The sequence below is a fragment of the Bacillus rossius genome, chromosome 6 (genome assembly GCF_032445375.1).
Source record: "Bacillus rossius redtenbacheri isolate Brsri chromosome 6, Brsri_v3, whole genome shotgun sequence".
In the NCBI taxonomy this organism is placed as follows: Eukaryota; Metazoa; Arthropoda; class Insecta; order Phasmatodea; family Bacillidae; genus Bacillus; species Bacillus rossius.
In genome coordinates, this window is record NC_086334.1 from 24909653 (window position 1) to 24924577 (window position 14925).

The 14925-nt window shown below is 38.4% G+C and overlaps 1 protein-coding gene across 1 annotated transcript in view; it reads right to left on the minus strand.

The window, feature by feature from the left end:
• LOC134532882 (beta-1,3-glucan-binding protein-like) overlaps window positions 1–8397 on the minus strand; it is a 29416-nt gene extending 21019 nt beyond the window's left edge. Inside the window, 3 exon segments of the mRNA XM_063369887.1 lie at window positions 8184–8200; window positions 8202–8234; window positions 8236–8397. Of these exon segments, the coding sequence (XP_063225957.1) occupies window positions 8184–8200; window positions 8202–8234; window positions 8236–8382 (197 nt within the window). The 5' untranslated portion in view covers window positions 8383–8397.
• Between the last annotated feature and the right edge of the window lie 6528 nt (window positions 8398–14925).

The window sequence follows — 14925 nt, forward strand, 5'->3', positions numbered from 1 at the left end:
TTATTAGTTTGTTTTTGTCCTCGCGGGCCGATCAAAAACTCGTTCACCTGCGTCGTGTTGGTTGGTAGGTAGGTAGGGTCCGGTCGCAGGCAGCTGATCTGGTTCGTCACCTTGGGAGCCGAGCAAGGGGGGAACCTAGGCCGGCGGTCTGCAGGCGCCCGTCCTTGGACTTGACAATACGAAGGCCTTCGGCTGGCGGCGGTTGGACAATGTGCATGTTGCTGGTTGAAAATTATACGCTGCGTCAAGGTCACGGAGACGGGAATTTCCCCCCTTCTCTTCCCTTCCTCCACCTTCTTCAACCACTCCCCCGTCACTTACGTCTGTCTTTCTCTCTCTCTCTCCTCCCGCACCACCTATAAAGAGTAATTACTGGCATTGCGTAACAGATGTTCGTCCAGGGAGTGACCGATGTCACAAGGTTGGTCAGGGGTTGACTTGAAAAAATAAAAACACTTTAGAAAAAAACTTGTCTGCGGTTAGGTGGGTGTAAGGCCCCTCCCTACCTTCCTTTATCGACCCCTTTCCCCTTCCGACACGACCTGTTTCAAGTTGCGGTTGTGTTCTGGCACGTCTACACTATACAACAGCTTTATTTGTAGAGACAGGGGAAAAAAAATCGCGGACTAATTTCGGCTCTTTCATGTGACACTCAAGAAAATGAGACTCTTTTTGAAAAAAAAAGAAGAAAAATAATTTTCGTATTCTGAAAATAAATGGAAAATAAAAAACAGATTTTCTAGAGCATAATTCTTATCCTATCTATGGGATGAGCAGGAAGGTTCTTTTTACTTCATATCTGTGTGTACATCACATCTGTGACAACTGAGTACATAATTCCAATAGACGAATACATAAACACGTGAAAAAATTATAAGAATTAATTACGTCCCATATAAAAACCTTATTTAGAAAAGCAAACCTGCACTGTCATTAAAAATACTGCATGACGAATTTAGTACCATCGCTGTATAGAAACGTCTGAGTTACAAGCCAAACTATTGTAACCTCAAAGAAAAACAAAATAAACAAACTTATCAAAGAATATTTTACCAGCAATAATCATAATAACGTTAGAGTTTATTTTAGATCTACTAAAAACGTTGAGCAAAAAATTTGCATGGATTACGTTTTAGCACGGAGAAAGTGTTTTACAGTGTACGAAAGTTGTTTGTTTCGTTGTTTTCCGTGCGCGCGTCTCTCGACATCCTGTACGCGACGCCACGTGAAGGCGGCAGACAATCGACGATCGCCCACGTACACTTGACATAACATTCGCCGCAACCTTTGAAATATTTGAGAAGTCTACTCACGAAGAAAAATTCGCCGTATGTATAAACCTATAAACTTCTACGCAGCGAATAAAATTCGAATCAAATGAATTTTTTCTTTGGCGTAACGCTTATTTAAGAGTTTGGTGAAACACTGAGGTCAATTACATTCAAATAAAATTATTTTAATGAACGCGAATATCATTTTTAAGTCATTAAAACAGACAATGAAGTTTTTTTTTAATGTGCATATTTCCAGAAGACGAAGAATACATAAGTTCCTCGATTTTATTGTATTTAGTTAACCCTAACGTATAACATGATTTTCTATGTTTCTGTAATAAACAGGAGAGAATAAAAACGTAAGCTCCACAGTAATTAGTAATTTATTTGGCTGTATAAATAATAATAAAAAAAACAAATCAGATCATTATAATTTCAACTGCATTCCAGATAAGTATATTTCACCTTTTCTGTTCTCCATTTAACAGTAACAGTGCGAATATTAAAAGTCAATAATGATTGCGTTTGTATCTTACCAGGTTTAAGTGATAAGTGAAGACTTAAGGCATTCTGAAATCTTTGAGTGAAAATATTTCTGATATTCTTGAGAATGTTGTTATTTTATGTAATTAAACTCGTACAAAATTGTATAAATTCAGACGCTGAAGATTTAACTTCTTAAGATAAAGTTTATTGTTCCCTCATTAGTAAGTATCAACATTTCAACCGAGATATATAAAAAAATTAGTTTTATAATAATGTGTGCAAGTTTCAGAAAAGAGGAAAAATCAAAGGTAATAACAAAGTTAAGAGTTTGCCTTACATCCTATAGAGTAAAATAATTCGCTGTCATTTACATAACTGATGCAAACAAAAATTAATAACCTTACTTTATATGCATATATATTTAAAATGTTGAATATTTACCAAAAAATTTTAACGTAACAGGGAAATTAAGCTATAAAGAATATATATAATTATTCAGGTTAAATTATAACGTTTTATATTTTTACTTAGCATTAGGCCTATACAATGTTATTAACTTAAATAAAGAATTTAACTATGAAACTCGTGTGAAATCTTCGACTTTTTCTGTGCACATAAGTTCATATCACTGGCGATGGAATAATAAATATTACTTTTCAATTTTTAACTGAATCTTTGTGTATATTAATGTAAACCGTTTAACGTTTTAAGTGAACCAACCTAATTTTTTAACATCCTAAAGTTTGATACAGCATTGAAAAATGTAGTCAAGCAAAACGATAGTATAATACAAAATTATATGTACCACATATAACGCTAAACCTCTTGACTTCTTAAGTTTACCAGATGCCACTTTCGGTGTAACTTTGTAATGATTTATGCAAGAGAATATGTTAAATTATGACTATACACATATGTAATATGTTTAAAACTAAAATATGTAACTATCACGTGAAAAAACACATAAAGCCATAACAATACGAAATAAAGCAAATTTTGTTGTAAAAGTAAAATGACTGTTCTTTTTACTAGCGCAACAACAGTCGATCAACAGATAGCATGACTTTAGACGAACAAACATGTTTAGTTTATTATCTAATAATTCATTAAAATCCGTGTGATAATTATCCTAATAGTGGTGTTTTGCAGATTGCAGTTTTGAAAAAATAAATCAAGAACTATATTTTACTGGCGAAGTCATCATACATAATCTTGAAATATTAATAGCGTATTGTTAACAATGCAGAGTCTTGCATAAGTACCTAAGTGGAAAAATCTTTGTACTGAACGTGGTAGTATTGAAACAGATGTTTGCCAAACACTTGAGCTGAGTTAACGAGAAGTAACATTTGGAATTGTAAGCGGGGCCAAGTGGAAAGTAGAATTATTTGATAATTTTTTTTTACCGAAATTTTATTTTTCCCTTTAAAAAATGTTCGAGGGTTCGAAGAAGCATTGTTTAAAAAAAAGGCAAAAAATAATAATTAAACTTAAGGCCTGGGTTAATCAATTTTAATCTGGAAGCTTCCAGATGATATTCATTATTCACTCATGTCGCGTGCAAAAATAAAATAGGCATAGCCTTAAAAACTATGTGAAATTATACACAAAAAACTCTCACAACTAATTCACGTGTGCAATTCGACTATGCGTGGGGGTGGAGTTTATGGAAAAGGGGAGGAGAAGGGATCGACCTTTAATGAGCTTGCTCCCTGAGGGGTCGTGCTGATGAGGCTGGGAGCAAGGGTTCAGCAGTAATCCCTGGTATGAGTCGATTTATGAGCACCAACTCGGTAGCGAAATGCATCGGAGAGCCTATTTTAATCCCGGACGTCAGGCTGGCTTCATCTTGGATGCTGATGTTTCATTTAATTATTTAATTTAAAAAAAAACAGCCATAAAAAACAAAGCTTGTCTTAGCAATATGAACAACTTGCATTTTTCTCGGTATTTGTACGAGCACGACTACGGGCAAAATTCTGTATGAGACATAAATTAAATAATAGATTAAATATATCTGGTTGTGGTCATTAGATGTGGTAAAATTAAACCCAGCTGTAATTTCACGAGTTTGAAACCATCTGAAAAAAATGTTACACGCAGTTTAACAGGGATGATTAGTAAACACTCAAATATAAAATCAAGCCGCGAAGGAATTTAAAGACATTCAAGTTCGAGTACTCTCTCTTTGGCACCGAGCTGCACCGTAGAGCATCTGAAATATAAGTCTTAAACTTCTGAATCATTTTGTTACATGTTTTCGCATGAAAGCAAAGAAGGCTTCAGAACACGTTTCATGCTTACATTTCTTAAAAAAAAAAAAAAAAAAAAAAACTTCCGGGAAAAATTTGTTTTAACCCCCCTGAACGTAGCCAAAAATGAGCACATTGACACTTCCAGACTCTAAAACCTTCAAACGTAAAATCAAGGTAATCTCTCGCGGGAATTTTTCTGAACTTTGTCACACACACTTCTCGATGATGTAATGTTAGGATGTGTTAAAATCCCATATTTGCACTCCGCACGAAGTTGAGGCATTTGGTCACTCGAAGCGCGTGTTTGCGTCCAAACAATGAAATAAAGGACCGTCCGAGGCGGCAGTTAAATGTTGGACGCTTCAGTATATTTACGGTCTTACCGATGAAGATTCACTTTAAATAAACGAAGAGCACTTCGTAGTAACATATAGCTGGATATTCGCGGAGTCTACGCCCTGTAAGTTCTTTGATCCGCTATAAACAAGCACGTAGAGGCAACAAGAGTGTTTATGGTGTATCGATTTGAAAAGGTTTTGAACGTTTGTCAACACTTCTAAATGATATTTTTACGCAGGTAATGGTTAGGAATTTCAACAGTGTATGGTTAAACGTTGACTTCTTATCCGAGGGTATTCGTGTTAGAATCATCGTCAAGCCATCCTGAATTCGGTCCCCCGCTGTTCCCCGCAGTCACTCCGTAGGCGAGTGCGAGCGTTATATATATATATATATATATATATATATATATATATATAAAAACAAAAAACATCGTGAGCAAGTATTTCAGTACTCGCCAGAGATCTATTACATTTAACCTCGGTAACGAGCAAATTCAAGTGTGCTCATGCTGAAATTCACTTATAATACGTAACTCGGACAGAATATCTAACGTAGAATTCTTTAAAATAACGCCGAGCGTGATAAATGTACGCAAATTGTGTTTTCAACTACATTTCTGAACGCAAATCACACGTAGATTCCGCACCCGCCGCTAGAATTCGTTGCCGGAGCAGCTACGTTGACTATCGAATCTTCGATTTGTAGAGCGAAATGTTAAACTATATAATGAAACGGCTACGATAAAAGCGAAAAATACTTGAAACAAATTCTAAACCCGGTTTTTTACCCGATTTTCGACAAGGAATTTTATTAAAACTCTTCCCATCTTGTTAAAATTCACTAAAAAGTTAAAACTTTAAAGTTTCCCTTTGGCTTTTTGAATCTTGGTTCGCGCCATCCGCCACAGATAGCAGCACCGAGGTTAACCATTTCCGTTCCATGCGACTTCCGTTCATTCACGAAATAACTCTCACCAAATGCCGTATACCGGGAGCTAAGATGTTACACATAAGAAGACCTCGGCAGACTTCTTCGTTGACGTCGCTACATCGCGCTCGTCGTGTGTGTCCACGTAACGTAAAAACCACGTGACGTAAACCTTTTGTAGTGGATGAACATTTGTATGAACATTTTGTAATCATACTACTGACACAGCCAGTGGCGTGCCCAGGATTTTGCTCTGGGGGGGGGGGGGGGGGGGGTCAGGCAGAAAGCTAGGGCCTTTCCGGGGGGCCTGGGGGGTATTCCATACCCCCCAGCTAGGCGGGGGGTCCGGGGGTCCTCCCCCGGGAAAATTTTGAAAAATACGTGTTCAATAGTGTTCAATATTGCTGATTTAGGCTATCTAAATATAGTGGCCGTAACTTCATAAAAGTCAGTTTTATGAAGTCTGAATATTTATTTTTTTTCATTTTATGAATTTAATATTAAAATATTTTTAGACCTGGAGGGGGGGGGGGGGTCCGGTCCCGCTCGTCCCCCCCCCCCTTCTAGGCACGCCCCTGGACACAGCTGTTCAAGTCAAAAACTACATAAACACCAAATTTGAGATTAGCCTTTCTTAAACAATCTCCAACTGACACCATACTTGGGCAAGTTGTTTTACACTTTAACTGAAAAAAAAAAAAAAAACACTACAGGTCTTTTAGAACCTTCGAAACTTTACTTTTATAGATAATAATTTTCAGGTTAAAGGGGAAAAATGCATCTAGGCATGAAGTTAAAATTATCAAATGGCATGCTGTGACTTAGTTGAGGAAGTTTTTCACCCCACCATCGCCACATTGCAACACCCGAAACATTGCGGAGATGATACACTTGACCGTGAATTTCCGTCGTTTAAAGCACCCATTTCCATAAAATACAATCATTTAAAATTGTTTCCACAATCCAACATTGCTTTTATGCAGATGTTCTGGGTGACCCACAATATGAGCGTACCATCAAATGAAAACAAAATCTAGCTACACTCAGTATCCATGTATTAATGCATACATTGACACCCTTGCCTTTGACTTCGTATGAATTTATTATTTATGTATTATTTATTATATTTTTAATTGGTTAAATTCGAATACTCATACTCTTAAAAAAACTACTTTGCTAACTTGGCGAGTTTTTTTGCAAATACGGTTAACTAAGCAAATAACTTGTTAAGTTAGCAAAGTAAATTTTTTACAGGGTGAATAGTCGAAGTTAATCTATTAAAATTTGTTGCCGCTTAAGTCGCGAAAATAATTTTTTTCTTCCAAAAGTATACCATGTTTGATTTTATTTTGAATTGCTATAAATAGGATTCTTTATGATTGTGCAGAAAACATTTTTAGTCACAGTATGCAATAATTTAGTGCAGGGTGGGGATTTAAAAAACTTTTGAATAAATGCCTATAACTCGAAAACTATGACACTTTTAGAATTTAGGTGTTTTGATACAGATCCGTGATTGTTTGGTCTATCAAATGTTCTCGGCTTGGCGTTGATTTATGGGACATTAGGTATGTATAACCAAAATAACCCATAACGTAATTATTCGTTCTAGACATTCTTGTACTTGAAACGATTTTTAACGTTTCTAAAACTAAAACGAACAGGGTTACCACCGCCGCCAAATACCCGGCTTCTATTGGTCGCACGGAGTAACGTAAACGGAAGAGCTGAGCATTGTCGAGATGATCCGTGTAGGTCCGTGTCCGGATGCGGGCCATTATAGACACTCCGTTCCAGGGAGATCCTTCATCGTTTACGTGATCCGTCTCCGCTTACGTTCACTGTAGGACTAGAGCCAGAGAGAGAGAAGCAGGGGAGGGGCAAAATCCCCGGGGCCAGAGTACCAGAAGCCTGGTTGAATTTCGGGATTTATTTTTGTGTACGTGAGTTTGCCCTGTTAGCGGGATGAAAACAAGTCTACTGCTAATAGAATTGATTGGAAAACTTACAAGTCATGCGATACGTGCACATCATCTTTACATATATGGCCACATTTACATGAACAGCTTTTAATTCTTTTAATAATTGTGGGGTTACAGAAAGTGTACATTAAGTAGTGAGGAGGGAAAAGGGGGTGCAAGCTTTTTTGACCTTTCGGGGCCCCTTAGTTTTATCTTGACGGTCCTGACGTTACCTCCTAACAAGAATACAAAACTTTTCAGATCATAGACGTATGAAATATATAGTCCTATTTTTGACTTCTGCGCACGGGAGCCAACGTTGGCCTACGATTTCCCAACGCAACTGTCAAGATAAATCGATGTGCGCAAGGTGATGGCTCGATCCGTGATTACAGACGCTCGTCTCGTGCTCCAGAAGCTAAATAAGAAATCCGAAATTAAGAAAATTAAAAACGGTATTTAAAAATACGCATATTTGTTCCAAAGTTATAGATAGGTCCCAGGAAAGCGGTAGTGATTAGTGGGGGTTGTAGACTGTTAGAGGGGCTACTGATGTATTTTTTTGATCACTGGTTCTCCAACCGAAAAGAGTTTTTTTTTTTAAATGTAAACAGTAAACCTCCACCCGGGCCAATGTACCCAAATGTACTTAAATAAATAAAATAAAGTAAAAAAAACCATCAAAGAGCATCAAAAGAACCCATTCATAACGAAATAAGTGTACTTTAATAGAAACTAATTGCAATGATTAAATGCATGAATTCTAACGAAATAAATCAAAGAAAAGGACTAAAATGTGTGGAAATGTTATCTACTTGAAGGAGGTTTAAAGCAAACCATTTGGAAAAAGAACCAGTGTTGAAATACCAAACACTCACGGATGTGAATCTCGGACGTGCAAAGTGGTGTGAGCTGTGTCGCCCCGGGTGGGGGTTTACCTGTTCCTGCGGCTGTTTGCGGTAGTACTGGAACTCGGAGTTGCCGCCGCGGGGACGCCGACACCAGGTGGTCCCAGCGGCGCGCGTCCAGCGAGATGAACTCCTCGCGCCACACGAGCGTCTCGGCGCCGGCCGGCGCCGCCGGCACCGCCGCCAGAAGCAGCAGCGCCACCACGAGCCAGCGCTGTGACCGCCACATGTCTGCGCGCTGCCGCCGCCCTGGCCGCGTATTGTACCCGCATGGCACTTCCCCCCTTTTCCCCTCCGGGTCAACCCCTCTCCAATCCCATACTCTCTGTCCACACCCCCCCCCCCCCCCCCCCCAATCCATAACCTTCCCCAGAGCCACACCGGCCAGCCGCAAACGTGTGTCAAGTTGGCGACCACACATTTGAATTTCAAGGTCAAAATTTGTCACGAATTAGTGCTCAATTTGTGCTAATTTGTGCCGTTAGAAATCAGAATTTGTGCTGCATTACGTAAAAAGTTATAGCATTTATTAAGGTGGTCGCCAACTTGACGTCAAGTTGGGCGACCACCCAAGGAAAATATCAATTTTTTGGAATGAATTTTATGTCACGAATTAGTGCTCAATTTGTGCTGCCAGAAGCCAAAAATTCGAGCTTATCGCAACGTAAACTAAAAAGTTATAGCCCTTGATATGTTTGAAGCGAATTGACAGCTGGCGACCACACATTGGAATTTCAAGGTCAAAATTTGTCACGAATTAGTGCTCAATTTGTGCTAATTTGTGCCGTAAGAAATCAGAGTTTGTGCTGCATTACGTAAAAAGTTATAGCATATATTAAGGTGGTCGCCAACTTGACGTCAAGTTGGCGACCACCCAAGGAAAATATCAATTTTTTTGGAATGAATTTTATATCACGAATTAGTGCTCAATTTGTGCTAAATTGTGCCGTCGAAATCAGAATTTGTGCTGCATTACGTAAAAAGTTATAGCAAATATTAAGGTGGTCGCCAACTTGACGTCAAGTTGGCGACCACCCAATGAAAATATCAATTTTTTGGAATGAATTTTATGTCACAAATTAGTGCTCAATTTGTGCTAATTTGTGCCGTCGAAATCAGAATTTGTGCTGCATTACGTAAAAAGTTATAGCATATAGTAAGTTGGTCGCCAACTTGACGTCAAGTTGGCGACCACCCCAAAGGAAAATATTAATTTTTTGGAATTAATTTTATATCACGAATTAGTGCTCAATTTGTGCTGCCAGATGCCAAAATTTTGAGCTTATCGCAACGTAAACTAAAATGTTATAGCCCTTGATATGTTTGAAGCGAATTGACAGCTGGCGACCACACATTGGGAATTTCAAGGTCAAAATTTGTCACGAATTAGTGCTCCATTTGTGCTAATTTGTGCCGTAGAAATCAGAGTTTGTGCTGCATTACGTAAAAAGTTATAGCATATAGTAAGTTGGTCGCCAACTTGACGTCAAGTTGGCGACACCCAAGGAAAATATCAATTTTTCGGAATGAATTTTATATCACGAATTAGTGCTCAATTTGTGCTGCCAGATGCCAAAATTTCGAGCTTATCGCAACGTAAACTAAAAAGTTATAGCCCTTGATATGTTTGAAGCGAATTGACAGCTGGCGACCACACATTGGAATTTCAAGGTCAAAATTTGTCACGAATTAGTGCTCCATTTGTGCTAATTTGTGCCGTAGAAATCAGAGTTTGTGCTGCATTACGTAAAAAGTTATAGCATATAGTAAGGTTGGTCGCCAACTTGACGTCAAGTTGGCGACCACCCAAGGAAAATATCAATTTTTCGGAATGAATTTTATATCACGAATTAGTGCTCAATTTGTGCTAATTAGTGCCGTAGAAATCAGAATTTGTGCTGCATTACGTAAAAAGTTATAGCATATATTAAGGTGGTCGCCAACTTTGACGTCAAGTTGGCGACCACCCAAGGAAAATATCAATTTTTTGGAATGAATTTTATGTCACGAATTAGTGCTCAATTTGTGCTAATTTGTGCCGTCGAAATCAGAATTTGTGCTGCATTACGTAAAAAGTTATAGCATATAGTAAGTTGGTCGCCAACTTGACGTCAAGTTGGCGACCACCCAAAGAAAATATTAATTTTTTGGAATTAATTTTATATCACGAATTAGTGCTCAATTTGTGCTAATTAGTGCCGTAGAAATCAGAATTTGTGCTGCATTACGTAAAAAGTTATAGCATATATTAAGGTGGTCGCCAACTTGACGTCAAGTTGGCGACCAACTTACTATATGCTATAACTTTTTACGTAATGCAGCACAAACTCTGATTTCTACGGCACAAATTAGCACAAATGGAGCACTAATTCGTGACAAATTTTGACCTTGAAATTCCAATGTGTGGTAGCCAGCTGTCAATTCGCTTCAAACATATCAAGGGCTATAACTTTTTAGTTTACGTTGCGATAAGCTCGAAATTTTGGCATCTGGCAGCACAAATTGAGCACTAATTCGTGATGTAAAATTCATTCCGAAAAATTGATATTTTCCTTGGGTGGTCGCCAACTTGACGTCAAGTTGGCGACCACCTTAATATATGCTATAACTTTTTTACGTAATGCAGCACAAATTCTGATTTCTACGGCACAAATTAGCACAAATTGAGCACTAATTCGTGACATAAAATTCATTCCAAAAAATTGATATTTTCTTGGGTGGTCGCCAACTTGACGTCAAGTTGGCGACCACCTTAATATATGCTATAACTTTTTACGTAATGCAGCACAAATTCTGATTTCTATCGGCACTAATTAGCACAAATTGAGCACTAATTCGTGATATAAAATTCATTCCAAAAAATTGATATTTTTCCTTGGGTGGTCGCCAACTTGACGTCAAGTTGGCGACCACCTTAATATTTGCTATAACTTTTTACGTAATGCAGCACAAATTCTGATTTCTACGGCACAAATTAGCACAAATTGAGCACTAATTCGTGTCAATTTTGACCTTGAAATTCCAATGTGTGGTCGCCAACTTGACACACGTCCAGCCGCAGACATCGCGACCGAGATAACCCGTGCCGGAAAACATATCTGGTATTATTCCGCGCTTGCGCACGATGATGTGGCAGCATATCGTTGATAAACAAATTGGGGAGGGGGGAGGGCACATGTGACCGCTCCAGGGGCGTAGCCATCCCGGGGGAGGACCCCCTGTCCCCCCGCATTAATATGGGGGGGGGGGGGGGGGGAGCATGCTTCTTAACCACCCCCCCATACACAAATCCTGGCTACGCCACTGGACCGCTCTCCGCCCACAAACTTGCTCCGAAAAAACTGTGAGAGAAGGTTGTCGGTGTATCTGATTTTTCACATCGCTGGGTGCGCCTGGGCGACTCTGTATTGTCATTTTGTTGCGACACGTTATCTGGTTAGTAGCATCGTTGGGTCCGTCTGTTTGTCACTGTGTAAGGTCGTTTTCTCACTTAATTTTACTTTTATTGTTGCAACTGTCTTGTCGTCAGCCATCTATATCCGTCTATGCTGTAATATATCACACACACACACACACACTAGCTGACCCGGCAAACGTTGTTTTGCCATATAAATTATTTCTAGGGAATTTCTAGCTGCAGTACCCGGCGTTGCCCGGGCTGAACACAGGGTGAAGGGTATCTTTTTCGAAATCAGATGTAGTTAGTAATTGTCTTCTTAATTTGAATGTCAAGTGTGCAAAATAATTTATATCACTTTTAGATCCCGACAGACGTTCTGCCAGTGTATAGTTATTTACCTGTATATATCTAAAAATTTGTGGTATGTATGTAGTCTAGACTCTATAAAGCACTATAGAAAAAAGGTTAAAAAAAAGAGATTACTAATATTGAAAATATTCCATTATCTAGCTAATGCTCGGCATGCATTGCAATGTAGGGATGGGAAATATAGTTCTTTGGAAAGAACTAGTTCGTTCGGAACTAGTCACTTCAAAGACTAGTTCTTTAGGAACCGTTCTATTGAACTACATCGGTCGCGGACTGTATCGCGGTTTCCAATGTTGAAACAAAATATTCCATACATGACACCTGCACAATCGTTACAGACTTTTTGTTTTATGGGCATTTCTTACACAGTAATCCGATGCTTGTAAACAATATCTCCCATTACAAATGAGCGACTATCATATTGTTTTTCTTTCACACACTTCTTACATTTTTGAATGTGTATTAATTTATTTTCTGCAAGTAAAGTGCTTATTTTCACATGTGTACAAAACAAAATAATGGTATAGTGTTTTCTCATCTGTGACAACCTGAGCTGATTTTTTTCGTATTAGGTAAGTTTTATTATGTTTCTTTAAATTCTAGTGTAGTTTTGTAATGTGTGGTCTATGTGTAATTAAAGTTTAGTTTCAGATTGTATAGGCTATCTGAAATTTAACGTAATTACACTTATTTACGTGACACGTTTTTACATGCTTTATATTAGCTTCACCTGTATGTTTGTCTGTCCGTCTGTAACTCTTTCGCCTAAGAGTGAGTGCCTCATCACTGTGAAATGTCCCATAAATTTCGTTATGTTCGTTAGCTGAGCGGTCTAAGGCGCGCGACTTCTGTGACGTCAGCTTTCGGTTTCTGCGATCGTGGGTTCTACTCCCGTTCACGCCGAAAGAAAAAATGATTTTTTTCTTTTTTCTCTCCGGTAAATTCTAAGATTATATCCATATATCTAACTGTAAATGATTCGGAGAGACTTTACCATTTCTTTGTGACGTTGCAACTCCAAATAGTTATCTCAGATGGTAATAGGTAGTGTCGGTATCTCATTTCCCTATGATAATTATACATAAATATAGTTTAAAAAACTAAAAAAAACATGCTTTTAAAGAATATCAAACTAAAAAGTTAAAAATAAATATAGTTAAAAAACTAAAAAAAACATGCTTTTAAAGAATATCAAACTAAAAAGTTAAAAATAAATATAGTTTAAAAACTAAAGAAACGTGCTTTTAAAGATTATCAAACTAAAAAGAAAAAAATAATTTTAAAATTTAATTTATGTCAATATTATATAAGCAATACTAGTATAAATGAGAAAAAAGCATGGGGCGCTTAATATACAAAAAATATGGCACAAAGCGCCTCAAGCTTTTTTCTCATTTATACTAGTATTGCTTATATACTATTGTCATAAATTAAATTTTAAAATTATTTTTTACTTTTTAGTTTGATAATCTTTAAAAGCATGTTTCTTTAGTTTTTTAAACTATATTTTTTAATATATGTAATGTAAATGTCTAAAGAATATTAGATAAAAAATAAGAGTTCACGATCGTCAAACGATACATCATTGCGCAAGAAAGAACGAAACGAAAATAATGACCGACAGCCTAACTACGCAATAAAATAAACTTACTGTGTGAACTATCTATGTCTTTGAACTAGCTAGTTCAGTGTGTATATGTACTCCCTTTCTCTTCGGTCTCCGTAGTTCAGATCAGTACTTGGAACGTATCTGCTTGGAACTGATGAAGCGATGGGGAAATATAGGTAGGGGGGGGGGGGAGAGACCAAATAAAGAACAAACTTAAGAGAGGGAAGAAAGTAAGAAAGAAAGACGTGGCATATTGGGTGACAGTGGTTGGTTTGGGGAGGGGGGATCTTTCGCGCATGCGCAGTAAGGACCAAACAGAGTAGGAGACGAGAAACACGCAAAGAACGAAAGAACGATTGTTTTTGGTAATAGCGAACTAGTCACCTAGGGATCTTTCGCGCATGCGCAGTAAGGACCAAACAGAGTAGGAGAAGAGAAACACGCAAAGAACGAAAGAACGATTGTTTTTGGTAATAGCGAACTAGTCACCTAGGGATCTTTCGCGCATGCGCAGTAAGGACCAAACAGAGTAGGAGAAGAGACACGCAAAGAACGAAAGAACGATTGTTTTTGGTAACAGCGAACTAGTCACCTAGGGATCTTTCGCGCATGCGCAGTAAGGACCAAACAGAGTAGGAGACGAGAAACACGCAAAGAACGAAAGAACGATTGTTTTTGGTAATAGCGAACTAGTCACCTAGGGATCTTTCGCGCATGCGCAGTAAGGACCAAACAGAGTAGGAGAAGAGACACGCAAAGAACGAAAGAACGATTGTTTTTGGTAATAGCGAACTAGTCACCTAGGGATCTTTCGCGCATGCGCAGTAAGGACCAAACAGAGTAGGAGAAGAGACACGCAAAGAACGAAAGAACGATTGTTTTTGGTAACAGCGAACTAGTCACCTAGGGATCTTTCGCGCATGCGCAGTAAGGACCAAACAGAGTAGGAGAAGAGACACGCAAAGAACGAAAGAACGATTGTTTTTGGTAACAGCGAACTAGTCACATAGGGATCTTTCGCGCATGCGCAGTAAGGACCAAACAGAGTAGGAGACGAGAAACACGCAAAGAACGAAAGAACGATTGTTTTTGGTAATAGCGAACTAGTCACCTAGGGATCTTTCGCGCATGCGCAGTAAGGACCAAACAGAGTAGGAGACGAGAAACACGCAAAGAACGAAAGAACGATTGTTTTTGGTAATAGCGAACTAGTCACCTAGGGATCTTTCGCGCATGCGCAGTAAGGACCAAACAGAGTAGGAGAAGAGACACGCAAAGAACGAAAGAACGATTGTTTTTGGTAATAGCGAACTAGTCACCTAGGGATCTTTCGCGTATGCGCAGTAAGGACCAAACAGAGTAGGAGAAGAGACACGCAAAGAACGAAAGAACGA